The 27,075-nt window shown below is 42.8% G+C and overlaps 1 protein-coding gene across 1 annotated transcript in view; it reads left to right on the top strand.

Moving 5' to 3' along the window:
- The window catches only part of LOC106743947 (lachesin), a 349,556-nt gene that overhangs the window by 62,367 nt on the left and 260,114 nt on the right, over window positions 1–27,075 (top strand). Inside the window, exon 2 of the mRNA XM_014618306.1 lies at window positions 13,793–13,959. Within this exon, the coding sequence (XP_014473792.1) occupies window positions 13,793–13,959 (167 nt within the window). The remainder of the gene's footprint in view (window positions 1–13,792; window positions 13,960–27,075) is intronic.

The raw sequence follows: 27,075 nt of genomic DNA, 5'->3' as shown, positions 1-27,075 counted from the left end.
CCCCCCCTCCCTCCTCAGTTTGTACTGACAGGCTTGCTTTTAGTATCGGCGCAATTTGAATTATTAAATTGATCGCAAGACCGGATCCTTCACGGTTAGTTCACCGGCATGAAGAAATATGTATGAAGAATTTGGAAGAATTCTCTTAAGAATCTAATGTGTTTTCTGAAGTACATTACGTATTATATTTCAGCACATCACGTATTATATCTGTCCTGGATCGAAGATAAAATTCGTAATTCATTAAATCAAACGGAGAAAGAGAAGCAGAAACGAAGAATCTGACTAACGGAATTAAGAAAATCTCACCATTTCGGAATTTATACATAATTAATAATACATTGTGTAAATATGTCAGAAGACGTATGTTAATACTTTATCTGCCGGTGCTGTCAGTAGAAAGTCTATTAATAGGCTTCCAGCTGGTAAAGTGTTAATACAGACCTGCGGATAGTACTTTCTCATGAATTTCACCGACTACCCTCCTCACTCCTCTTGTTTCACAGCATCTAAGTTTCTCTCAGAGACATAAGCCGCTCGGGGATGATAATCTCGGGGATGATATTAGCTATTACTAATAATAATGTATTGCTATTAATAGTCATAACAGTAATATACTTCTCTAATAATAAGAATAATACTTCTGTAAATAATGAACAGTACGCGAAGCAACTCTCGTCAAATCCCCGTACAATTTCTAGCTAATACCATCTCTGAGATTGAGTGTCTTACGTCTCCGAGAGGAGTCTATAAAACGACGAAAGATGCTATAAAACGTGAAAAGTAGCGATTGCAGTCGGCGAAATCCAAAGGAAAATGCAAACTGTCCGCAGACCTATCTTAAAGGCTCACAAGGCTCTGACAAGAGTAAAAATTAAATAAAATTTAAAGAATTGTAGAAAGTTACAAATTGATAGAAGTATCAATTTTTAACGTATGTCTATTAAGTACATGTTTAACAATATCTTAGTATAAAAAAATTAGATTTTATGGTGAATATTTTGTTCTGCAAAAAAATCATGCATTAACGGTAATCATTCTACCTTCAACAGCAGCAAGTCAACAGCTGAAGTCAGTATCAATATATATTCTTTTTTATTCATTAGGGTTATAATTATCAGTTCACGGAGACTTTCCGTGAATTTCAAAACGATTGATTGATTTATTATATTTTCCAAGCGCAAATTTTTCAGTGAAAAGATTATTATCAAAAATATACTTAATAGGCGTATATAAAAAAAAATCTTCACACTCCTGTTAATTTACGACTTTTTACAGTTATCCTAATTTTGCCTATAATATTCACTCCTGTCAGGGTCCTGTGATCCCTCAAGGACGCGCTATATTTCATTTCTACTCTCTTCGTACGCGAAGTAACGTCAGTTCGATTCCAGGTTCAGAGTTTTCTATTCCGTTCTACGAGATTCCAGCCGAGTATTCTTGACTGCGGGAGAACATGAATGAAAAGTCTCTGGGACCGAAAAGTCGCATCGTTCGCCGAAGGAAATAGTTTCCCCCTAGATATATACACGCCGATGATTCATCCGTCAGGGCGGACGAATCTCCTCGGTTTTTCGTCGCGTACACTAAAGCGCCCGAAATTAATTTGGTTCGCGGCTCTGCGGCGCTCTTCCTCACCGTTGTTACGCTGGGGAGCAGTTTGTAGTGCCGGACAAAAAGGGTCGGGCGGTTAGCCGGCGAGATTACCAGTAATCTTTATTTATAGGCGGCGTTATTAGGGAGAGCGCGCAGCCGCGCTAATTTCTTTAATCACGACGACTGTGCGGGTAGTCTCCGGGTCTCGAACTTTAAGGCGAGGTCGTCGGAATTGCGCTGATCAGACGACGATTAAAATTCAGAGGGCGATCCACTCCGTGGTTAAAACTGGGATACGAGGTGTCCGCAGGAAAATCGCCACTCTCCGTCTGGTAAACGGCGGACGATGGAACAGTTCGTCGTAAATTGACGATAATCCGCGGCGCTACAACACGCGTCGTTGTTGCGAAAAAAAAAATTTATTCGAACGACAGTGCAACAGGACGATGGTCCGTGTCCTTTGTGTCGCGGTATCGCGCGAGATGACGTATAATTCTTGTTTATAAAGTTTTCTATGATTAACCGCGAGCAAGGTTATAGAAAATCGATACGCAATACGTCCCGACGCATCCGAACCCATTTATTGGAAACAGACAGCGCGGTGTTCATACGTGTTAACATCAAATCACCGGCCTCATTCCCCGAGGTTCTATTTCCTGCTCGGAAACAATCACGTCGCGCCGCCGTCGCTACCTCTTTCCTCCGATTCTCGACGTATATCGATACCATGACGCTCCTCTTTTCCCGTTTTCCATCGCGTAATAGGGCTGAATCACGTATCATCCGTCCTTACACACGTTTCATCTGCGCAGCCTCCGCGGCTCGGAACGGTTTCACGTCAAAACCAGGGACTTACTCGCGTACATATTCCATTATACAATGGAAAAACAAGCGACGGGCTTCTGTGCGTGACGTGGGAAAATAGGATTTATTAGCTTCCGCGTAATCTTCTTCTGAAAACGTATATCAGTATGTATGAAGCTCGCTGGCCAACCAGCCGGCTGGCCGACTGGACAATCGAGAGACGAGAAGAGCCATTATAGCGTGACCGAGTATTATTCGCATTAGAGAGACGTTTATGATAATTCGACGGCATCGACTTGCCACCTGACGCTGAGTGTTGTCGCGATACCTCCGGATTACCGAGGCTCTCGATAGCCCGAAGAACGTTTCCGAGCAACATCGACGTTCGTGACGGACGAATGTGTGTGATCAAGTAGAAATGACAATAATAATAATAATACAATTTATCGAACGCAAAGAGCAAAACGTAGAAAGAAAAAAGATACAGACGAGACCAAAGGATGGATCAATAGTTGTATAACTAATTTTAACGTCTTGTTAAAATTAAACGTGACAAAACTCGACGAATTCATTATGATACAGTGTCTGCAAATATTCAAAATGAACGCGTAAGCGGCGAAAAATCAGAGATACCAGTCGAGCATGAAGCGGGAAAGCAAACGACGCGTAACAATCGACATACAGCTTTCGCAACATCGTGGATATCGTTGGGACTTTGCAAAACACGCATGCCTGTCTGTCCGTGAATGCTTCATTTAATTTTGATGGACGGGCTTTTTTCTTTTTTTTGCTTAGTTAGATCCAACCCCGGGAAAACGTCCCAACGGGATTATATGCCATCATCATCCGTCATTTCCGACAGCTTTCTGCCTGTGACTTTATTTCGCAGGTCGGATGCGGCGAATTTCGATTCCCGCGTACCAAACACTTCAACGCCGATATAACTCCTTTCCCTTGACATTTTAAAAAATTCCATCCGTGCTAAAATTGGCGACGGAAGGGTAACGCATGAATTAATTACGCGCCGGTCGATACCGGCGATGCTGTCCTGTAAATGAAAGCGCGATGAAAACCGAGATTTAATGAAATTATGCTGCATCATTCGATCGATTGTTTCTATATCGATTATAATATCGCTTTTGCTCCAAATGTAGACCATTCTGATTGAATTTCGGCGGCGTATCCTTTCCCGGATAAATTCGAGAGCGCGCGATCCTTCCTCATAAGGGATTTCTTTTATTTCACATCTTGTATTGCGATATTACTTTGTATTTTTAACATGAGCTCTTTCAGCAATTTCCAGTTCAAACTGCGTCATAATAAAATCTATTTATAATTAACCAAACGACGGGCCGTTGTAATTCACTTGCGTTGTTGCAAACTTCAATATTCAGTAACTCTCGACGTTAAACAAATTCCACGCTTGTGACGAAAATTTACAACACTATCGCTTTAATCGCAGTTCTACTGATAGCAATAATACTGTCCAAGCGATATAACAGATTCGATAAAGCTTGACACACTCTCCAAACCATTTTAAAGAAATGAAAATTATTCAACAAATACGTTAAGCTAATATTTTCTACACCACTCTCCCCCTTCCTCCGCTCTGTCGCAGGTATTTGTCCCCATCCATTATTCCGTAACATATGAAATTACCCCCCCCCCTTCGTCGACTCATAAAATAAAAAAATTATTTATAACAATATAGTTTAATAATAATTATTAGATTATGCGCTATTACCTTTTTCTAAAATACAAACAAGTTTTAGGCATATAACAGATTAACTCTGGAATAACGTAATTGGGTCAAATTTATATTTTAATACTTCCGCGCACGTGCTAGTGAAGCGTCATGTTTCAGAGATTTATATATATTTTGCGATATACTTTATTTACTTATAGATATCTTCCAACTTGTTATAAGAATAAAAAGTGCCTATTCGAAAAAATTAGTTGAAAAACTTATAAAAATTTCTATGGATAGGATTCGATCCGTATGAATCATATTATTCGAGTGAATTACTTTATTTTATCATTTTCACCGGCAAAATTTTCGTTTTAAAAAAATAAATATTAAAATATTAATATTTTGACCGAAACCACGTCAGAACTCGACAATTTCCATCAGAACGTGTCGTGAATGCAAAATAAATAATCACGCGCGTCCATTTACGCAAATTATACCATTTAACGTTTCACAGCCTTTAGTTCTTCCCTCTTTGCCACAGCCGTCACGCGAGTTAATACAGCCCTCTTCCCTCACGATGTGACGTAATTATTGAATGGCTTTAGATCCCATCGCGAAGTTTCGAATGTATTCGCACGTTGTCCGGGTGATCGCCATGACCGTAAGTGTGCGCTGACGATTATTTTCACCATGGATTAACGACCTCGGCATGACACATCGACGGTGAATCGGCAAAGATAACTTCGGGTTCGCGTGGAGGAAATTACCGCGGGACGTGGGAGAAACCGCGTGTTCGCATGATCATCCTAACCGGCCGACCCTGATCGGTCGGCCGGTCGGTCGGCCGGCCGAACTAATCGCCCGCTGCAAATGAGCTGTTTAGTTTTCCGGCCCGATTACGCGCCAGTCCCGGCGGTGATAACGTTTGCACGGATTCCCTCCTCCTCCGCGCACGCACAGCGCGCGTGGCGCGTCGCGAATGCGCGAACCGATCCCGGGGATATCCTCTGCGCGTGTCATCGCTAAATTCAGCCGTGAAATTGCGGCGCAACCTTTAGTCTCGTTACCCGGGCTGTCAGAGACAAATCTCGCAATTTGGGTCGGCGGTGGTCGAAACCGGTTGCGCGCTCGCTGGATGACCCTCCCGCCCCGCGTTTAAAGCCGAACGCGCGCGCGCGCGCGCGCGCCCACGGCCGTTAGATATTTTATGGAGAATTATTCTCGTGGTGTGCGCTGAAATTCGATTCGAGCCGGTCGTTCCTTCGGCCTGTATAGAGCGCGCGCGCTTTATCGCGCCCGCCGTCGGTGATCGTTTTATTTCGCATTTCCGCGTTTAACCGCGAACGAGGATTCGCGATCGACGCGAGATGAAATGATCTAACCGATTCGACCACGTGCCGACCGCGCGTCAGCGAGCTCTGCCGTCTCCCTTCCGGACGATTTTATTTATCGTGCGGTTATCATTCCGTATCTTTCCGATCGGTTTTTCATTGGACTTCATAGTAAGTGTGAGAGAAGGTAAAACGTATAGCAGGATCCCCGCTGTGGACGTCTATATCTCGAAGCTCGGCGGAGCTTCTCCGAACGACATCGCCCGTTTATAAGTGATCGTCGCTTCCCGTCCGGAAATGCAATTTTTGAAAAAGTCGGGGGGATGAATTTCCAAAGAGGGAATAACTCGGGAAGAACGGAACTTAATATCGGAATGATATGCGAGGCGCGCACTTTGCTGTACAAGGAACGGGGCAATATTCGAGAGAGAAGTGTTACGAAGAAACCGTATAATAAACGTATACGTGTTTCGACGCAAGAAAACACCCTGCTTTCGTATCGATCACGTTCAAAGCCGAGCGTGGAACACGTAACTGCACTCTCCGCGCAAGGACCGTTTGCCATTTCGCGCATTCTCCGGGCACTTCAATCAGATTTACAAATACCTACGCGACAACCCCGTGCCCCAAAGCACTAATAAACACTTTAGTGTTTGCGGTCCGGCCGAATGAAAATCCCCGGCTCGTTTCGTCCGCCTCTCTTTTTTCGCCCTCGGTATTGGCCCGCCGACGATTCTCGAATTGCGCGCGGTGTAATGAAAATCCGATTAACTCTCGCGCAATTATTCCCCTCGATGCAATTATAACCGATTCCCGCTTTACCATCCGCGATACGCAGTGACATATATTTTTTAAATCCGCGCTATTATTATACCAATTTATCTTCGAGAAATTCCGTCGCGTAATTTTACGCTGTGATTACACGCGAAATCATTGATACCGGCCGACGTAATGATACGCGCTAATGAAGCGAATCGCAGTTAATTGCTCACGTCGGATGTGACGGAGCGCGTTGAGCACATCTCGAGAAGCACATCTCGAAGGTAAACTCAACCTAAAGAAACACGGGCGCGGCAGTGCGCATCGGGTGAGGGAGCGAGCGTAAAATAACAAAGCACGATATCACATTGATACGAGCTGTTGAATTATGCGAGATTATTTCCCGCCGACGAAGATCTCGCGATACCGACGTCCCTTAAAATCTCGACGCGAGGAGGGGTGAAGATATAGAGCCGGCGGATTTTGAAATTTTCCCCGCGGTGAACGCAGCTGCCTTTGAGCATTAAGGTCGCTCTCTCGACCGTCCGAGATTGAACTGGAGCCGATCGGAGAAAGAGAAGGAAAGAGAGAGAGAGAGAGAGAGAGAGAGCTGCACCCGAAATCCCTCGAAATCAGCAGGGCCCTGATTTATGCGTCTTCCCACGTGTCTCACAAATTTCCCGGCAACCTTCGAATTTCCTGCTGCGGCCACGTAATCCAACTGGTCTACCCTCGTCCATGCTCAATGAACATACGTACCGTACGTACGTATGTCGGCAAGTCGTTTCGGCCATTGCGTCATCGCGGTTAAGATCGAATTGGCAGTTTCGATCTCGCCGTGCTTTACGAGCGGCCCGATCAGGAGCGCGCGCGCTGAGAATTTATGATTTCGGCAAGATGCGGGTCCGCTGTCGTTCCCCGGCATCGTCGCCGGCCGTGCTCGATTCTGGATTAAAACTTCCCCGTGACCATGCGAAGCGCTGAGCATTAGCTCGGGATTGAAACTTAATTGCAAGAATTAAGAGAAAGTCTCCGAAAGTTCGTCGCGCACTTACACAACTCGGAGTCGCTTGTGCGAAACGTCCCGGAGACTGGAGGAGAATAATCGGCATCCTCTCGCGAAGCGGACAAATATCTTATAGCTGCAACGCTTCCTTTCCTCCATCTTCAAGTCACGGAGCATTCGTTCTCGTTTCGTCTTCGAGAAGTCAATGTTCTTCAAAGAATTTGCAGTTGATTTTTTCTCTCTTATTACCGTTACAAATTCTCCGCAGGTCAAGTATTCGTGATTAAGTGGTTATATACATCCGAGCGGCTGAAAAAACGCCTAATGTTTGCGAGTAAACGAGTTTGCACATGTAAACGAGAAGAGAAGTATGTTTTCTATTCTTTTATTAATCCTCTTGATACAATTTATGCGCTTAAAAAGTCGATTATATCTATGTTTGACTTTTTTCCAGCTCAAAATAGACCGTGATATTGATGGTCTCAGAAAGTACAGCTCTCACGGAAAAGTTAACTTTTATGGTGTTTAATAATAGGGAAAAGAATGAACTTCACGATAAAAGTTGTTTTAATACGCTAGGCTCGACAGCTTTATAGATATCAACATTTGTATAAGAAGAAAATCAACCAAATAAGCGCGGCTACTTGCGTATTATGCCTTCGGGAAGGCCGCGGACCGTAAAGTGTCAAAGGGGGAGCAACCCAAAGATAAATATATCTAAAAACGAGAAACGCCTGCCGCGTAATTAGCAAATATGGCGATCGACATTGTCGAAACGCGCAGCTGATCAGACATCAATCAGATCATCGATTCGCCGAGACTTCAACAAGCTGCAATCCTTTCGGTCCACCATACGTCACGTACGTCGAACGCCCTCTCTTCGACACTCTGGAAACGTAATCCCCGCGGGTATATAGCCTCGGCCGCGAGTCAATTTTCGCGACAAAGGTCCAGCCGAACAGCACGTGCGGCCGCATCCGACAGAATTTAACCTTTTCACAGGTTCAAATTACTCTTTTCGAGAAGAACAACGACATATTTGCGCTCCGTCTAGCGGACGCTTCACAATCTAGCGCCTCGAAAGAGCCAGCAGCTTTATGACGCTCGAAATTGCTGCTTGTAATTTGAGCGCATTCTTTATCGCACGACCGCGATATGCGTACAACATCGACTGGTAATTAATATTTTCAATATGTGATATAATTGATCGCCGATCGGCGCTTTATTTCGACAAACACAGACCTTTTCCGATAGAGAGCGCGCCCAACTGACTATATATTTATATCGACTTGGTAACTACAATATAACCGTGTAAAATATAACACAGGAACCGTCAGTCATCAAAATCCTACATAGAATGTAACGTTGATTGCGCGCGAAAAATAGTACGTAAAAAAAAAAAATAGAAAGAACGTAGGACGATTTGTAATTGTTTGTACGCGTCGCTTTGTAAAAACATTTCGCCATTTCCTGGACATACGCTGACTGTAATCGCTCCCATCTATACCATTCTTACGCGGTAAACTGTGCACAGAACTGCTTCTATGTGAACTTCAGTTTCTCTTCTGTATCTAATCCTCCATCTCTCCTCTGAATGGTGCTGCACGTTGCATCTAAACGAGACAAAAAGTCCGCTTCTTTGTTTTGGCACGATGTTCTCGCGTAGCGAACGGGAGTTAGGACGTTGTAACCGCACGACAGGTGCACCCACACACCTGCACAGTGCCGTGTATCCGCTTCACGGGCCACGGGTCATAACTTTGCGGACGAGAATCGCGCGCGCGCGCGCGCGTGCGGCGCCCGAACTACAACACATCGCGTGCACCGTGTCCATGCCGCGCCGGCGATTTTTGGACCTGCTGTTTTATCGACAAGTCCGGTTCCGTTATTTATTATTCCCCAGTTATTGATCAGCACGAATCACCGTGCCACCATTGTAAAACTCGGTCGCGGAATATGGAAGCGCTCTCGTCGCGACGATGACAAATTATTTCGCTGCAGAACGGTCGCGTTTCAGACCCGACGACTGCGCGAAAGTCGAACGTTCGCGACGGGTTAATCAAGGTACGCTACGGGCGACACGTCCGCGGGATTTGGAAAAAAAAAAAGAAAGAATTTGTTTCGCGAAAACCGACGAGAATCACTTTATGATTTATAAGCGATCTCACCGACGACGTGCTTCCGGCGTCGAAATCCGGAACCGATTCCGCTACATATCTGTAATGGAAAACAGTTCACGTTCCGGAACGAGAAAAGCTTTATGACGCAGAAGTACATGGCGTATCGAATACGATGATAAAATGCATTTAAGAGCCAAACCTCGATAACGCGATATCGATATTTCGCATATTGACCATTATCGGCCGTTTAATTGCATCACACCGCTTTTTTTCCATATTCTGTTCTCGTTCGGCTTCCGATAGTAATTTAGCGTCTTGCGCGACTTGCGATATTCGCGAATGGTGGCTGAACGGTTCCTCGTTATGGAAAAGTTCTCATTTCCCATCGATCCGCTTCCGGAACCGCTCCCCCGGTCGCGTTACCGGTGACCTTTTGCGTCTTCGCGCTGCTAAATCGCGCGGAGTTTCAGGGCTTTTCGATACGAGCTGCTCTGATAACGAGAAATATGCGCGTGGTATATGACTTTTGTTATCGCACGGTGAGAGCGTAAATCGCGATCAATCGGTTTTCGATGAAAAACAATTCGTTAACTCGAAGCGAATTACGCCGGCGCACCTCAAGAGGAATCGCGCTGACGTTTGCACGCGCGTCTTTCGCGAAACGTCGGACCGTTCACCCGTATCGATTGGCATAACACGTGTCTGGGCTCTATCTGTTATTAAATGGATACATCAGGGCGGCAAATTGATTCATTTGTCGCTCATAGCGTAGCAAGGAAGAAAATAATAGCGTGTCACCGGCGACGATGCTTCCGATTTCTTTTCCTTCTTTTTTTTATTCCGGAAAGCTGCGCAAGTATATTGCCAAAGCTTAAGAGATAATCATAACCGGGAACAAAAAGACAACGATTATGCAAAGTAAAAATTCTTGTGCCCAAATGTTAAAGTTTTCTTGTGTTACCAATCTTTGATTATTACTTCAATAGGAAATTAACGTACGGCTGGTTGTGTTACCTTTTATGTCACGGTTTTATGTGTTATATTTATGTCAATTTAATAATATTAATATTTTCTATGTATTATTTAAAAATGTAATATTATTTTAAGTTCTGTTAACACAATTGCTTAGTTAATTGCTTAGTTAATTGCTTAGTTAATTTAACATATTATATTTGTCACCTCAATATTTTGAGTTAAATTGATATTCAATATGCGTTAGGATAACACATTTTATTATACTTCAGTGTTGATTAACAAAGATGTTAATTTTATTGAATATTATCGGTCACATATTTTACACGTGAAAATTTACAGCACAAGTTGTATTAATTTTAACCGCAGTAACAATTATCATCTTAAGGAAAATTTAAGAAATACGAAATAGATAGTATGTATAGCTAAAGTAAAGAAGTGATATAATAGATAAGATACGTAACTCAAAATCTAAAGCATTTGAAAGAATACACCCTAAAAACTTTTTGCGTCTCATAGGTATCGAGGTAAATGTGCGCAAAATGTCAAATCTAGAAAATTTATTTGAATGTATAAAGCAATAATGAGAGATGGAAAAATGAAAGAGTATGTTTTTTTTCTTCCTTTTCCTCTTATTAAACTAATAATAAAAAAAGAACATATCATATTAATAGTACTTTTTTCAGATAATTTGCAGATAATATCCGAAGATAATAATCGAATTGGAAGCGTAATATACGAAACATAGATTCCGAGTGATCTCGACGACATGTTAATTAATTATAAGCGGGTCAGTGAAAGTCATAAATCTAAGTTACACCGGTTGGACTTGAGTCCCATTAAACCGTTTTTATCGTTACAAACGGAAGGAATCTATCCTCCGTTGCCACGCACGGATGCTTGAAACTCGAATGTTCCCTGGGACCACTTAGGTAAAGAGTAGTAATATCTAAAGGGGCTAAAAGCTTGAGCATTCGTACACACCCATAGGCACCTACTCTCTCAAAAATAAGCTACGGCTACCGTATAACGTGGGGATACAGTCAATGTGCGAGCAACGTCCGATGCAAATCTTCCGCCTCCCTCACCCTTTTCCGTAAATTCTCATAATAAGATTAACGTACTTCCCATTCGCGCGTTTATTCATTCGACGTTCTTTAAGAATCTATAAGATTCACGTTTCCTGCGGAAACTTTTCTTTGAGGTATAAAGTCATCCAGAACTTTCAGTGTTAAGAACGAGTCACTTGATATTAACGCTACTACGAATTACTAGCTGTTTCCTCATTTATAAAGAAAAAGTTTCATTTACTTACGTTCTCGCAGCAGAAAATTAGCCTGTATCGTGTTTTATTAAAAAATACAGTGAAATTTGCCGAGGTATTACTGCCGAAACTTATAAAACTGTATTTTAAGCATCATCGAAGGTAGCAAATATGAAAGATAATATAAGAATTCATGTTAATTCAACAGCCCGGGACTTGTTTCAACGATGAACTTTGCATGCAAAATTCGAGTCATATTCAAATGCTCAGCCGTGGTTAAACTGCCAAAGTTCACGTAGTCCCATAAAAAGAAACGCTATGTTACTCGATTTCTGAATATATTCCCCGGCTTCTAGCCATATCGATTTATGCAACCAAAAGTATGCAAGGAAGTATAGAACAACTTTTAATATCTTTCAAAAGAACTTTTGCCTTTAGTGTCTTCGTCTTTTTACGTTTATATTGACAGAAATGCGCACGAGAAAAGAAGAGAGAGAAATGTCGGGAGCTTTATATTTTATTAAATATTAAATCCATATATAAAATGACTTGTTAAAAGCACAACTTTCGCTAATTTAAATTAACAGACAAGAGTGTTATATGTTTGCTATCATATTCTCTCTCTACGTGAATATAATATAATAAATTCAATTTTTACCTCACAAAGTACGTGAAAAGATCTCTTCATTTCCGAGATCAAATGAATATTTTAATTACAACGTTACCGCACATTCTATCACGTAATTATGCCGTAAAGAATTTTTTTATATAAGAGCAACAACGAAGATAATTCGTTTCTCAAGCGAATATCTTCGCGGAACATCCGATGTCGGCTTTGTAATCCGCGTAAATATCGCTAGTAATTAGCGAGCGATCTACCGCTAATACCTGCGAAACCCCAACAGCACACCAGCTACACTGACATCGTCGTCGCGGGTGCGCAAACACGGCGTAACGTTTCGTTCGCAAAACCTATTCTCCCTAAACTGATCCGTACGCAAAACAGCGGATAAAGGGCGAGGTCATGCAAAGCTCTGCTCCGGCTATCCCCGTACCCGCAAACTGCAGATTAATCTACGATCTGTATCTTACCCGTGGACCGGATACGAACTTGCAAGCTTATCTAATTCGGCCACCAACCATCAATAACTAAGTAGACGCTGACGGTGTTCGTCGGAATCTGCTATTGGTCTCGATAACGCTTACAATGGTCGGCGTGGACGTCATGACGCCCACTCGACTCATTGTCAATTCTAACACAATTCTAACAATAAGTCCGACACCGGCGTGTCCACAAAGGAAAGCCGTCCCGACGAAGACGAATCTGACGGAATGAAAAACAATGAAAATAAGTCGCGAGATTTTTCGCGCGGAAAATTCGACGAAACTCGGCCTCGCCCGGTTCGACCAGGCGGGCGAAGCGGTAACGCCGGATTTATCAGGCGCGGATTTTTGTCGAAAAAGTTGCGCGTTTTTAGTCCGCGTTTCGCTGAATAATAAAAGATTTACGAGACGCCGCGTTTGTGTGAAAGAAACAGTTGCGAACTACTTTCCGCGTAATACAACGTGGCTCGTAAATTTAATAATGCCGATGTGAATTTATATAAAAGCGGCTACGCAACTTGCGCCACGCTCGGGGTGAACGTTAAACATTGTGAAATTTACGAGCGGTAACGCGTAGCATAAAAGAAGAAGCGCCACAATATGGTCGCGCTCTCGGCACGCATTCGGGTTGAGACAGCTAAAAACTTGGGCCATTCAGCGCTGTAATTATTTACCGAAATAAAACGTTATTATATATATAGAGACGCTCTTCGCGTGAGTGCAGAGCGGCTATTGGACGGGCACATTCAGTGCTAAATGAGCGGTATGAATACGGAGCTTTAATTTTATAAACGGCCGGGCGCTCGCGCGCGACGACAACTTGCCGCATTTTCCTCCCTCGCGCGGCAAATGGCTTCCCGTCGTGGCAGAAAGGAGAAATAATCTCAGTCACTTCAACGGTCCGAGTGACTCGAAGCCTTAGGAGCGCGAGTACACGACAAAAGGCAAGTTACGCGATTATTTCCGTTTCATCGCAACTCCGTGTCAGCGAAAGGCTTTAAAGCTCGGCCGCTGCCACCGTTACTGTTACGACTAGTACTACCACTGCGACCGCTTAATGAGTTTCGCGACTTAGTCGCGCGACCGCGACGGCGGACACGCTAATTTCTGACGTTGACATTTTTCTCTGTTGTATATGTCCCGCAGGTACGTACACTCGCGATCAGCGAGTCTTGAGCGGAAGTCTCGTCCAGGGGAGTCGCAACGTCAGCGGCGCGCCGACTTTCGAAACGAACGTGCCGCGAAACGTCACCACTGCAGTTAGTCAGACCGCCTTTCTTCACTGCAGAGTTCATCAGCTGGGCGACAAGGAGGTGAGTGGCAGCGTAATTCCCGCATTTTCGCGACCCGAACCCCCGTAGTCGCCGAGGCGACTCGCTAATTATTTGCTGGAAAATCCGACGGCATTACCGGCGAAAGCTCTGCGCGAACACCAGCCACGTCGTCGTGAATAAACAGTCGAAACGAACAAATGCCCGGCAACTTCTTGCCGTAACATGCTTACGGATCTTTCAGACGGATTACTATATTTAATTTTCGCGGTGAACAAGCATGTGCCGTTAAAAATGTGGGAGGGACCGTTGTTTGGCGTTATCGACTATTTCGCAACGAAAGTGATTTGCGATTGACAGACGAATCAAGCTCGGTAAATCAGCTTGTCGAGTGGATTAAGAGATCTCGTTGGTTTTTACATCGCAAAAAATACCGTCCTATTTTTTCCCTCAGAGGAAAAAAAATTATACGACTCAGCGCGAGAATAATTTTAACGTTCGAGCGTTAGACTCGGGACGGTACATCCCCATACGTTTGCCGAGTTCACTAGCGACGCAGGAATTTATCGAGAATATCGGACGCGAAGTGTGCAAAAAACTGAAAAAACTTGTTTGACCGCTCGAGGATTCATAACTTTTTAATCGAGACTCTTAAAATGGAGCGTGGATATTAGGTAGGGGTATGCGGAGGGGGGGAAAAACGAGTCCGCAATATTCTCGTCGCGCGTCAAAGGTGGAGCGGAGATTGCTGTTGCGGTTATGGTTGCTTCATCGTTTTTCAAAATCCTCGATCCCGGGCATACCTCCCCTGTCGGGGCTATATGGATCCGAGGAGAGAGCTGCTGGGTTAACATTACCGCAAGGCTGGGCTGCGGTTTCTGGTTAGGTCGTTGATAGAATATGCATGACGCCTGTTTGAAGAGTTAAACCTGCTCAAAGGCGGATGGAGGTATGCCAGCTATTATCTTCTCGGATTTTTGACTCAGACTGCGGAATTGATCAATGCTTGATTAAATTGAAAAATACGCCGCGCACGCGTTCGTTCGCGCTCTTTAATCAATTTATTACCTGCGCATCAATTATTCGTGGATTTCAATGAGAAGGGAGAAACGTGACGAGCGCGCGAATTAAATAGACTGCAAAACGTCGCAGTAATGTCGCTAAATGCGTTCGCGATAAATCGCATAGAGGTGAGCAATTAGTAGCAATTTACGCGGCACCGTGTGTCAAAGCACGAATTTTAGCGTCATTCTCATACACACGCTGCATCAGGGCTTTAATATTTAATCAAGCTACGCAATCTTCGAGTTAGCGCACTAAGGTTCTCGCGGCATACGAAGATTTGATATTTCGGGAAGTTTCAGCTACCGCATAGCTTCCGCGGTATACGTCGAAGGATATATCGGCATTACCTGCATAACAAGTCTCGATATTACGTTATTCGATAAATACCAATATCGCCGTGCGCACGGGGTTCCCTGAAGTTTCGGGGAATATTACGTTTATTGCATTAAGGGCCACGAGTAGCTTTCGCATCGCGTTTCCTCTATGATCTCTTGAGCATCAGGAACGTCTCTGTTCGTTCGAATATTCCATTGTTCGCAATTTCAGCTTGTCGTAAGTCAAACTGATCAACTTCATTTTTTGTAGAACTCTTAAATTCGTAAGATTAAGCGCTAATTGTACGTGCCAATTATATATGTGGTGCTTTGGGACCATTCAACAATCACGTCGCACTACGAGAGGGCTCATCACGAACGTCACTTAGATGACATTACTTGTAAATATGGATGTGCGTGGTTATTCGCTTTCTTTGCAATCGTGACGAATTTGGTTACATTAGGTAAACATTTTTAAATCATCAGTAGAGAATCATAAGGTGCTTGTGCACGGATGTTTAATATATTAATATAATATATTAATATAACATATAATATTAATAATATCAAGTTATTAATATGATTGTAGGTGGGTAAAGTTCACTATGTATGCGAAATACACATTTATACTTTAAATTTCAAACATTTTTAAGTTTTGACATAGTTTTGTATTAATAATCAAAATGTTAATTTTTTAATATTTATTCTTTAAAAAATACAACTTTTACTAATCAAAATTATAAAATATGGTAACTTTGATATTATATTCTTAGGAATGATTTGTATTTTAGAAAAAAATATTAGCATACAGTCTAACAATTATTTACAATTATTATCTACAATATGGTTACAAACTATTGTTCTTATTCTATGTGGTGGCGGGGAAGGGAGGGGGGTGGGATAATTCCACATGTCACGTAGAACATCGGGAAAGGATAGGTAAATGTGAAGCAAAATTATGACGAAAGAAGAATATTCAAATTTAGTGCGACGTAATTGTTGTTGAATGACCCTTTGGTGCGGAAATTACGAAATTGATGAGAAGCGGAGTCGATCCCTTTGGCGTCTGAGAAGCTCACTCGCCACGAAGATCGAGAGACGAATATGCCGTCCGCGTAATTATTACAACCCCAGGCGAAATTTCACCTGAACCTGGAAATGCTCTCTTTTACGGGCGAATTGTTGCGTAATGTCTTGCTAATCGTGGGAAAGGATGGCTGGACTGATTACTCGTTAACGACGCAATTATTCACCAGCGGGTCAATAACGCGAGATCCGGCTATTTCCGGGAGGTGGGGGGGCGAAGATGAGAACGCTCGATCACGCATCGCCGATAAATTGCGGAACGCCGTGACCGTATTTTCGTCACGATAATCGCTATTCAACTGTGATGGATTCTCCACGAACCCCATGCGCACATTATCGCGCCAAAATCGAATCTTAAACCCTAATCCCACATTATAGGTTAATTATCCACGTAACTTCGCATAATGCGCGCGAATGCCTGATGTAAGAAAGAGAACCATTATTACAACGCAAACTTCCTTCTCGAAGAAATTGCGGTAGTCAAAGATAATTTTTCTCTTTCTCTTTCTCTCTCTCTCTCTCTCTCTCTCCAAACAAAAGCGACACGAACAACGTGAGATGCGGGAGTGTCATTATTACACTTTGCCACCCCCTCCGCCCGGTTGGTGCTGTGAAGGGTAGTATTGCGCGTACGAAATCGTAGCTGCTGCATCTCGTCGAGTCGAGACCGCGCTCGGTGAAAGCTCTACGCATCAGTCGAATAACTCGCTGCTCTCGCGAGCTCTTCGCTTTACGAGCAAGCGCGCACGGCTCTTATTAGAGGAGAAGCAATTGCAGCATAGCGCCGGTTACGAACGTAATAAACGTAGCCTGCGCGCCGACCAATTACGACAATTCGCGCGTTTCCTCGACGATGCTGATTCCCGATCGCGAATGCAGGGAAAAAGGCTGTCATTGGTCAGCCTTCGTGGGAAAAAGCACCCGGGTCCCGACTGTCCCGGGAGTGACGGGAAACGTCGACAGCCAGACGGTAGGTGCCCGAAGTGGCCGCGAACGTCGACGAGTCGAATCGTAATAAATTACAGGCGGGAACCGCAATCCGCTTCTTGCGCGCGACCGGCTCCCTTATCGCGCCCGTCCTTGGCGTACAAACGCGCTGCCCAAATGATTGGTTTAAGGTCCACCTAAAGCTGGACCATCATGAAGCCTTCGATGGTTATGGAGTATGAAGAAAGGTCGTTTCTCCGCGAAGACCCGACCGATGGCCTCGGAATCGAACGGTGGGAATTATTATTCGAGGATGAGGAATCAAATCGTTCGCTCTCTTTCATTACAATAAAACGTTTCGAAATAGCGCGATATTAGCGGATAATAACGGTTCCGCCCTTGCAACAAGAGCTACAGGAAAGATCCGTTTTTTCGACGGCCTGAGGTAGCTCCCCAGTGGACTTGTGACACACGAGACCGCGACGTTTCTCCGTGAGAAATATCAAGTGGCAAAGACGAGAAATATCAGGCGCTGTGCACCTCGCAGGTTAACGCGAGAGACTGCGAGAGTCGGCGGTTTGACTTGCGGAAAGTTAGCTGCTTGTATGGACTTATCGCGGAGCAAATGTTTGGAGTTAACGAAGCTAACTGAGACATTTGCCTCAGTCCTTTTCCAACTTAGCAAAGCTGTTTACAATGTCCCAGGGTCTTGTAAGCTCACAGCTACAGCTTTCCTCCCTCGACATTACGGTCGACGCAACGTAAGGTTTATATTTATGTAATACACACTCGGAATGATTAAGAATACTTAAGCTAAACCATATTATAGGCGAAGAAGAACGTCCATTTGTAATTCGTAGTATGTTCGATGTTACGTAACCATAAGTTGCTACGACCGTGACGCGAGGACTAAGCAGGGATTGAGGCTCTAAAGCCGGTATTCATAGTCATAGGTCTTATATTTAAGACCATCTTAAGTTCATCTTCAGATGTTTCGTAGCTATTGAAACAAGCTGTACAGCTTCTGAAGATGAACTTAAGACGGCCTTTGATACAAGATCCGACTATGAATACCGGCCTAAGTCTTATCCAAAGGATGAAAGTTCTAATCCTGAAAAGCGGGACAGTCACTATATTAATACGTATCAGTAGGGTCTCCTGGCTGTAAACTTTGCATTGTAAATTCAAGATTAAACTGCTAAGGTTTCTGTTAAAAGAAGCGGAAAAAAAGATGTCAAGGCGGAAGGAAAAGAAGATTAATTTCAGTAAACTGAATTAGTTGTAACACGTAGACATCTAAAACTTTGGCAGCGTAAGCAATTTTAATTGCTGCAGTAGTAAACTTTTTTGCTTCCGTAGCAAAAGAGTTTGCTACTTAAAATTGTTGATGTTGCTAAAATTTACCTATATTACAACTAATTTAGCTACCGCAGCTAATCTTTTTTTGCCGCGTATCGTTCCTTGCATAGAATTGTTTCCACTCAATTTTTAATCTTATAACTTATCAATCCACTCAGGAAGACTGTAAAATTTGTGATTTTTCAATTGTCTCGTCTAATTAAATAGATCTAATTTCCTCCAATTACGCGTTAGTTTGATTCCAAATTACAGACGTCAACGAACACATCGACGAAAGCGAGGTAACGCATCGCGAAAGAGCATCGTGACTTCCAACGTTTCTGGCGTTGATCGAAGTTGTAATCGTTTTCGCTCGGCGTCTAGCGACGTTTCCGTAGCATCTCGAAAGTTTGCGAGCGGTGTTTACGATGACACATTATGTCAGTGCTTTAGTCCAACTCGAAATCGAGACATTAACTACGTTCGCACGTGCGCCAAGAGCAACTTGACGCCGCCATATGCGGCTTATACGGGGTGCCCATCCGTAAAATGGGAACGCAACATTTGCATTGCTAATTCCGTGTGCGTGGCATTACATTACGCGTTTGTTGACCTAGAATAATATTCCAAAGGGAAAAGTCATCAACCTGCTCTTTACTGCACGATATGCCATTTTTTTTCCAGTTACGATTAAGGTTAAATACGTTGACATGTAATTAAGTGGATGAACACTTAAAATTGGATTTAATTAACCTGCATTTCGTATCTGTTAATTCTTATTACACTATAGGAGTCCATTGCATCTAATTTTAGTTTATGAGCGATTCTAATTATTTATAAGAATTTATATATAGAATATATATATAGTGTCTTTTTCATTCTTTCTTAGAGATCTTCCAAAGAACAAAGAAAATTAGAATAATTTTTGTTTAAATCGAACAAAGTGGTCCGTAAATTTAATTAATACCACAATAATATACCGAGAAACAAAATTTCACGGATCTAGAACTATCAATGTCCCGGCATTAAAGCGAAAGATTATTCCTCACCGTTCAGTCTACGGTATTTGCCGGGATATTTTCCGGTAACGATGACCTAACCCCGTAATCGTATAGCACGAATCATATTCATTCGAGAACTATTCGAGTTAGAGAACTTTCATCTCTCAACTTCTCTCTCTCTCTCTCACTTTCTGTCTCCCTTTCCCACCTTCTCGTCAAGAGTCTCTAAAAGTCTCCGAAATTTATACGGCAATCCAGTCGTGTAAACGACCCTTTCACTCGGATCGATTTACTCCAAGGAAGATGGATTCGGGCGAATCTGCCGGATCTGCTACGGAATTCCGCGCGATGAAGTTATACCCGGCAAGACCGTCGCTGTATCTACCGAAGCGAAAAAAGCGGCTCGGTAATTCGATCGTTTCGGGAAAGCCCGCGGCTCTTTTCCTCGGCTTGAATAAGTACCCGCGTCGTGGAGCGGAAGTGTCGTTCATCCTCGTCTTTCTCTCTCTCCTTCGACCGGCTTCCACCAAGATTTACGCGCGACCTTGCGAACAAGGAGGGAAGGTCGGATTTCGACGTAGAGATTCGCGTCGTTACGTTTCTCTTTGAGGAGCGGAGCGTCGATGCGAGATGCCACATGGTGGATTGCCGTCGAAGTCTGATGGCAACCGGAGAATCCGCGAACGTAAGCGCGGCACCGAGCCTTATCTCTTCTCTTGTTCTCGCGAGTGACTACCTAATATGCTTTTGATAGTACATTAACACGCCAGCATTAAAAAGTAAAAATCAACTTCGGTAAAAGGAGAACAATTACTAAGTCACTGTTACAATTATGTATTTATGACCTTATGAACTTTTACAAGCATCTAATAAATACTACGTGATATATCGTACATTTCGAAGGTGTCCATAATTAACGTTGTTTTGATCGGTAATGTATAGCTAATATTAATTCTGCAGTATGGATGGAGTAATCAATAGTGCATATTGACCGACGATAAGTGACAAATTGCAAACCATAAATAAAACGCAAAAATTCGTTTTTCAACCCTTCGTTCTCTAACATCGTATCCCTTTGTCTTTGCGTTGTTATTTCAAAAAATGCAACAAGTCTATGGAAAATTATTATTAAACATTGCCGAAGAAGCAAGGTGTTTGTGGGCTTCCATTATCATAATTAGAACGAGTAAAGCACATTGAAATATTTTACCAACGGAACACGTTAAAATAAAGATTAAATAAAAACGTAAACAAAAATGACTTGAAACACAAATATACGCTCCATGTAACTGCTCGTATAATTGGATCCGATTCATAACAGCGACATCGTAATTCAAGTATGAGATGACAATGTTATCACGCGTGCCGCTAACTGGTCCCGGCTATCGATTAGTTTAATTTCGAATACTGTCACGTACACTCGAGCACGTTAAAATCGTAATAATCTTATTGTGCTTCTATTTAATAGCGCCGGCACACTCAGCGGATCCATTTAAACCTCCCTGTTGGGCTGTTACTGAACAAACTAATTTTGTAGAGTGTAACGAGCGCAACGCGGCCCATTACGTGTATCGTCGCATAAGTGTGGAAAAGCAAGTGTGCATTGTCACACGCATTGCCAGAAAAGAAGTAACATCGCAGAATTACCAACGAAATAACTGCTTAAACCGGCTCGAACTAATATTCAACAATCATAATTTTAACCTCCCGATATCTTTTATCCTATTCTTTAATCTTATTTAAAACAAAGTCCAACACAAATTATTATATTACTACAAACCAAAAATAATCGAAACAATATGGAAAAATATTTAATCCTAGAACCACCACGCAAATTTCGATTTCACCATATTAGATGTACAGCTACTTTCAACTATCGATAACTCTCCGAAAAGTGGATATTTTTAAACATATTTATTTATTTTTAATTTAAACGACAGAATGTGCCTGTGTTATTATAATTACGATTGACGTTTAAAAAAATGTTAATTTTGGAAAAGTCCGAATAGAAATGTCCTAAATCCCGAAAACGTTATTTGCTTAAAAAAATTAATTTTTTATGGAGTTATATTGTACAAAAGGAATAGTCACTTTTTAAAAGAGAAAAATGTAACTGTACAGAAAAATAAAAAAACAATAATATGACGCAAAAACATCCGTATCACACATGGGTAGCACACCCAAAACTGATTTCAATGGCGTCTGCTACATCTGAAGTGGTAGATGGGCTGTGCAGCATGGAGAGTCATAGAGGAAAAATAGAAGTTTTTGTCCCTCCAATTCCGACCCCCTATCTTTTATTATACAGGGACGGGAGGCAGGCTTTTCAATAGCAACACGGTTGCGGTACATCCAAGTATGGTGTTCGAGGATTAAATATTTTCCGGATTTTAAATATCTCTAAAATTCGACCGCGTAATAAAAGAATCATCAGTGCACGAGGATACTTCGGAAACGAAAGAACACAGATGTGCTTTAAAGAACGCATCTCTCGCAGCAGGTTGCTACACTCAATGCACCATCGGTTAAGGCGAAAATTTGTAGAGCGGTTTACACCCGTGCCGCCCATTGAGCCGGTTAACGGTAATTTCTCACGAAGCTCCTTCGTGTCTGGCAAACACGAGGATGATGCGCCCTCCTCCTTAAAGGCGTAGACGTGCTCTTAATAGCTTGCAATTTGAAATCGAGCCCTCGAGCTGGATCGACGGAATTAATTGAATATTCGAAATTCCCGATCAGCCGGTGATAATCGCGATTCGATCGCGCGCCCGGTTATGGTTGAACGAATAAATTAAATCGCGATATGAAAAAGGGACCGGCGCGAAAACTGCCGCGCTTAATCCGTACAATTGCTTTTCCGATACCGAACATTTCGCTCGCCAACCGCCGCCCGTATTCCGATTTCGTACCCTTTTCTCTACCGACGCGGTGCGGTGCGGCGCCGCCTGCTCCCCCCTTCCTCCTACTTCTCTCTTTTATTTATTTATTCCATCCCTTTTATGGCATAACGATTGGACGCGGAGCACGGCACCGCCCGATAAAATTGCAAAACAACTTCGGACGATTACGCAGATTTCACGTTCCGCCGCGAAGCTGTATGCGCGAAGATTGCGCCGGAAGCGAGCAATGCTTTAATTGCCCACGCCTCCGTTATGATTTAAGGATACCGATATTTCGCATTTCTCGCGTGTTTTATAACTCCCAGCTTCGTTTTCATTAAAACGATATAATTAATACGCACGTATAAACACAGCGCGATTCTGCTGCATATGTTATTTATACAATTATCGAGTGATTTGTGGTTTGCGTTGCAATTGACGAATAAATAAATAATGCCGCAAAATGTTAAAAGAGAGATCTGTACAAGCGTATCGAAATTGCCAGGCGATCGATTACAGTGCAAGAACAGAATCATCGCGAGCGTGAGCGTTAAAAATGACGCGCATAAGCGAAGAGCACGAGCTGCTGGGGAAAAATGCAATTTTAGCACCCGAGTTTGCCTTCTCAATTATTCACGCGCGCACGTACGGCGCGCTCTTTCTATGAAAATGGAAAGAAGGAAAAAAAAAATAGCGCATGTCTCTCACTCAAGCAGAATGAAATCGAATCATATTTATCCGTTTCATTCTGAGAGACGTTCCTCGTCGCGCTTCTTTATTCCTACAAGACGTCTTTGGGAACCTCCTTCCGCGCAGCACACATAAATCTTGTTACACGAGGCGAATTGGACGTTACAAATCGCCTCGTCTTTCAGCTACAATAAGCATTGCGAAGAGGGACGCATGCACTCGCCCGTCCGGACGTAAGGAGGACGCTAAGAACAGGTGCATCGGGTGGAACGCGAAAGATAACAACGAAGAATTATATTTAAATATAATGGACGGAGCAATGTAAATCGCGGAGATTTGTCGTCGTATCGTCTTCTACCGACCGTGCGATACTCCGCGCCCTTGCGCGCGCTTGTCCGATCTCGGTGAAGGATCGCGCAAATACAGTGCAAAATTTCAGGAGCGCGAACCGTTCCCGAACGACTTTGTGGAAAATACGCGAACGCGACGCCAAAAGTTTCTCTCGTATTAAAGAGGTACGAATGCATAAAAGTTTTAATTATTTTGACGGATTAAGCTTTACATAGGAACGTGTCGTATGTTGGAGCCGGCATCGTGTTTTACGTTTCGCTTTGAGAAGACGCGCTTTCTGTTTCTGAATATTTTAATTTAAAATTTTCACGTCGAAATAATCAACGTCGAGAAATTAGAAATTGCAAAGAGAAAAGAGATGTGGATGTGTGTATAATAATATATCCATATTTATCAGAGAATCTTGCTAAAATGCGATACGTAGGCTTAGAAGTCTGCATAAGAGTGTGCGAAAATGTTCATTGCAAACCGCACGATTCTGTCGCTTTGTACGAAGAATAATTCATCTTCAGGTAACACAGCGCGGTACCGCACTGCTGATACACGTCTTCTTCTTCTCTCTCTCTCTCTCTCTCTCTCTCTCTCTCTCTCTTCTTCTCTTTGTGCATTACTTTCTGCATGCGCATCCAGGTACAGGTAATATGTGGGTCAAGTTAACAATGTACACGGTGAGCGTATGAGAAAGAAGAAAGCGGCTGAAATAGAGAGAGAGAGAGAGAGAGAGAGAGATTCAGAAGGGGCTATTAACGCTGCGTGATGAAAATAAAAAAATCTTTTAAATCTTACTTCGCGCAAGTACTAATTAACTCGTCGTGCAGAAAGTCCTTTGTAAATTATGGTTTAAATAATCTCTCAAATAGAAACTGCACGTCTACTATGCGAATTTTACATGCAAAAAATTAGAACAATATTTTTTCAGTCGGTCAGTGCCCGAATATGAAGAATTCCGAAAAGCCGAAGCGCATAAAACCAAATTTTATAGTTATTTTATAATTTAATTAATTACGTTGGATTCGCGTGAGAGCGAGCGGGGGAGAAGAAACTGCTTAATTAAACGGGAACATTATGTTTTTGCGATAGAGGGGCGCGTAAATATATTTAAAAATAAATAACTTCTAGGGAATATAATTTATAATTAGTTTGTAATTAATTTGCAACTTGCAAAATAATACACCTTTCGGGGCACTAGTCAACGTTTCTTCGAGCAGCCAGGTCAAATGAAGTTGTGCCTCGGAAGACTTCACGGCGTACAGTCATCCTGTCATCATTTTGAGCGTCATTGTCATTGCGCGATACGTCAATTAAGAAGAAGGTAAACTTTCGCAAGCCATATAACGGAGACAATCACAAGAAGACGGAAAATGGCATGCAAGGAATGCACGAAACGCGGATGTCATGACCATTATCACGACAGGTTCTCTCTCCACTTGGCCGGATTTGATTTCAAAATTAATCGACCGCGCGCACTATCTGCCCGAGATACAGATAGTGACACGGTGGTAGATGAGGCACGAGAGTGCCGAGATGTCATCGGGAGTTACGACGAACCGAGGGACTGTTTGCCAGATTTATCTGACGTCGCGCCGACCTTCCGCCTTGTCGGAGCTGGTAAACCTGATTCCGCCCCGACGAATTCACGAGATATGGAACAGCGTGGATTTGTTTATCGCGTCGCGATGCCCGGCTACGGAGCGATCTCACCCAGTGTCTCCACCAAATCCTTCCACTCGCCTCGAGCGCATACGCGCGCTGTGTACGAGTATATCTGTGGGGCAAACAAAAGTCAGACATCACCGCCGAATGGACCGTCGAGAGTCGCGTGCTCGTAAGTCAGCCACACTGATGGCAACGCGATCCCCTATCCACGGAAAGGATATCGCTACTTTTTCCGCAGGACATCGGAAACTCGTCTATGCCTGCTAAAGCTTGGCTTACCGGTCACTCGGCCACGTTTCAGCAAAGCAGCTTACCGGCCAACCTCTGCGTACAATCGACGCAAATTGTTTCCGGAAATATCGCGGAGTTAGGTTTCCAACTCTAGCTTTGGCTATTTGCTTTCGTTGTCGTACACTTAGGTTGCGTAATGCAGATCGCGATAACGTAAAGATGTACACTCGCACGTAGCGAGCAAAGGGAAAAAATTTTGGGGGAACGTTTATTTATCAATTATTGTTAACGCCGTTGTATTAAGATTCTCTTAGAAGTCATATTAATATCAACTTTACTTTTTGTAAATTTCTTAACTTTAGTACCTTTTGTAACTTTTGTAAATTTTTTAATTTTAGTACACTTTAATTTCTCAAAATTCAGAAATTTATACAGAATAAAATTGATTAGTTTGGTTTTTGAGAGACTCGTATTATAGCTCCGTTCTTTTTCGTTAAACTGGCTGCATTAATTTGTACTAGTTCCTTTCTCTTCTTTCTTTCATCACGTCTTAAATATTTGTCACCTTTTAAGTCCTATAAGTGCATATTAGTTCAGCGAAAAAGAACAGATCTTGTATTACTTGTGCATCGGTATTTCGTTATGTATGATCTATAATCTTTGAAATTTAATTGGGCTGAATAGTAACTTGCAACGTAAGATACCTCGTGACATACCGGATTTTCCATCGAGTTTCGACCAAGAGGTAAAATATTTCTTATCGCAAAGATACTTTCCCATAATACTGATATATATGCGTTCACACATCCTCTCGTTTTTATTCTCAACAAGCGAAAGCAATATCGCCACTTTGGACGAAACACGGTCGCACGTGTATCTATGGAAATCAAGCGTATCCTACCTTCCTCGTACATGTATGCGACATTTATCAAAAAATAGGACGACATTGCTGCAGGGTATTTCGTTCTTATCGCTTCCAGCACGAGGTTCTTTTTACTCCCTAATGAAAAGGGCAAGTCGGAGCCGTCGTCGCGACGGGCGTCGCGCGCGACATCACACGCGACAATTTCGTAGAAATTGTGTTTTCAGGATGCACGTAGTGCAACTGTGCGTGCGAGCGAATGAATTAGTAAGGAGAAGGGAGGGGGAGGTTGCATGCTTTCCGATCGTGCATAGACATATCGGACATAAGCCAACGGACACTAATGAAAAACGAAAACAACGGAAATGAAAGGGGGATACTAACGAATCTACCTGTATCCGTCGACTGAGTACGGTTCCGGTATTCTGAGGTTCTCTCTTCTGTCGTGTGCCCACAGATAAAATAAATTCCGATGTAAACTCCCGTTTAAACAAATTGAACGCGAGATCGATTTACTATCGCGAATATTGAGTAAAACTCTAAACTCCGTCCAAACTCAGAATACAACTCACAGTGTCGCGTTTTTCTTTCTATCGTCATCTTTTACGAATTGTACATGATTGCAGAAGTAGTCTAGAATTGTAGGTAGTCAATTAACAAAGAGAACTCGCAGAAATAAATGTAGAAAGTCACATACAGATTCTCAAAATATTTGTCCTCGAGATAACTTTTTATTTCATGAACCGAATCCCTCGTGG

Source organism: Dinoponera quadriceps, unplaced genomic scaffold, assembly GCF_001313825.1.
Source record: "Dinoponera quadriceps isolate SergipeBrazil2010 unplaced genomic scaffold, ASM131382v1 scaffold1070, whole genome shotgun sequence".
Classification (NCBI taxonomy): Eukaryota; Metazoa; Arthropoda; class Insecta; order Hymenoptera; family Formicidae; genus Dinoponera; species Dinoponera quadriceps.
The sequence above is the reverse complement of the archived record's forward strand: the minus strand, read 5'-3'. Positions and strand labels throughout refer to the sequence as shown.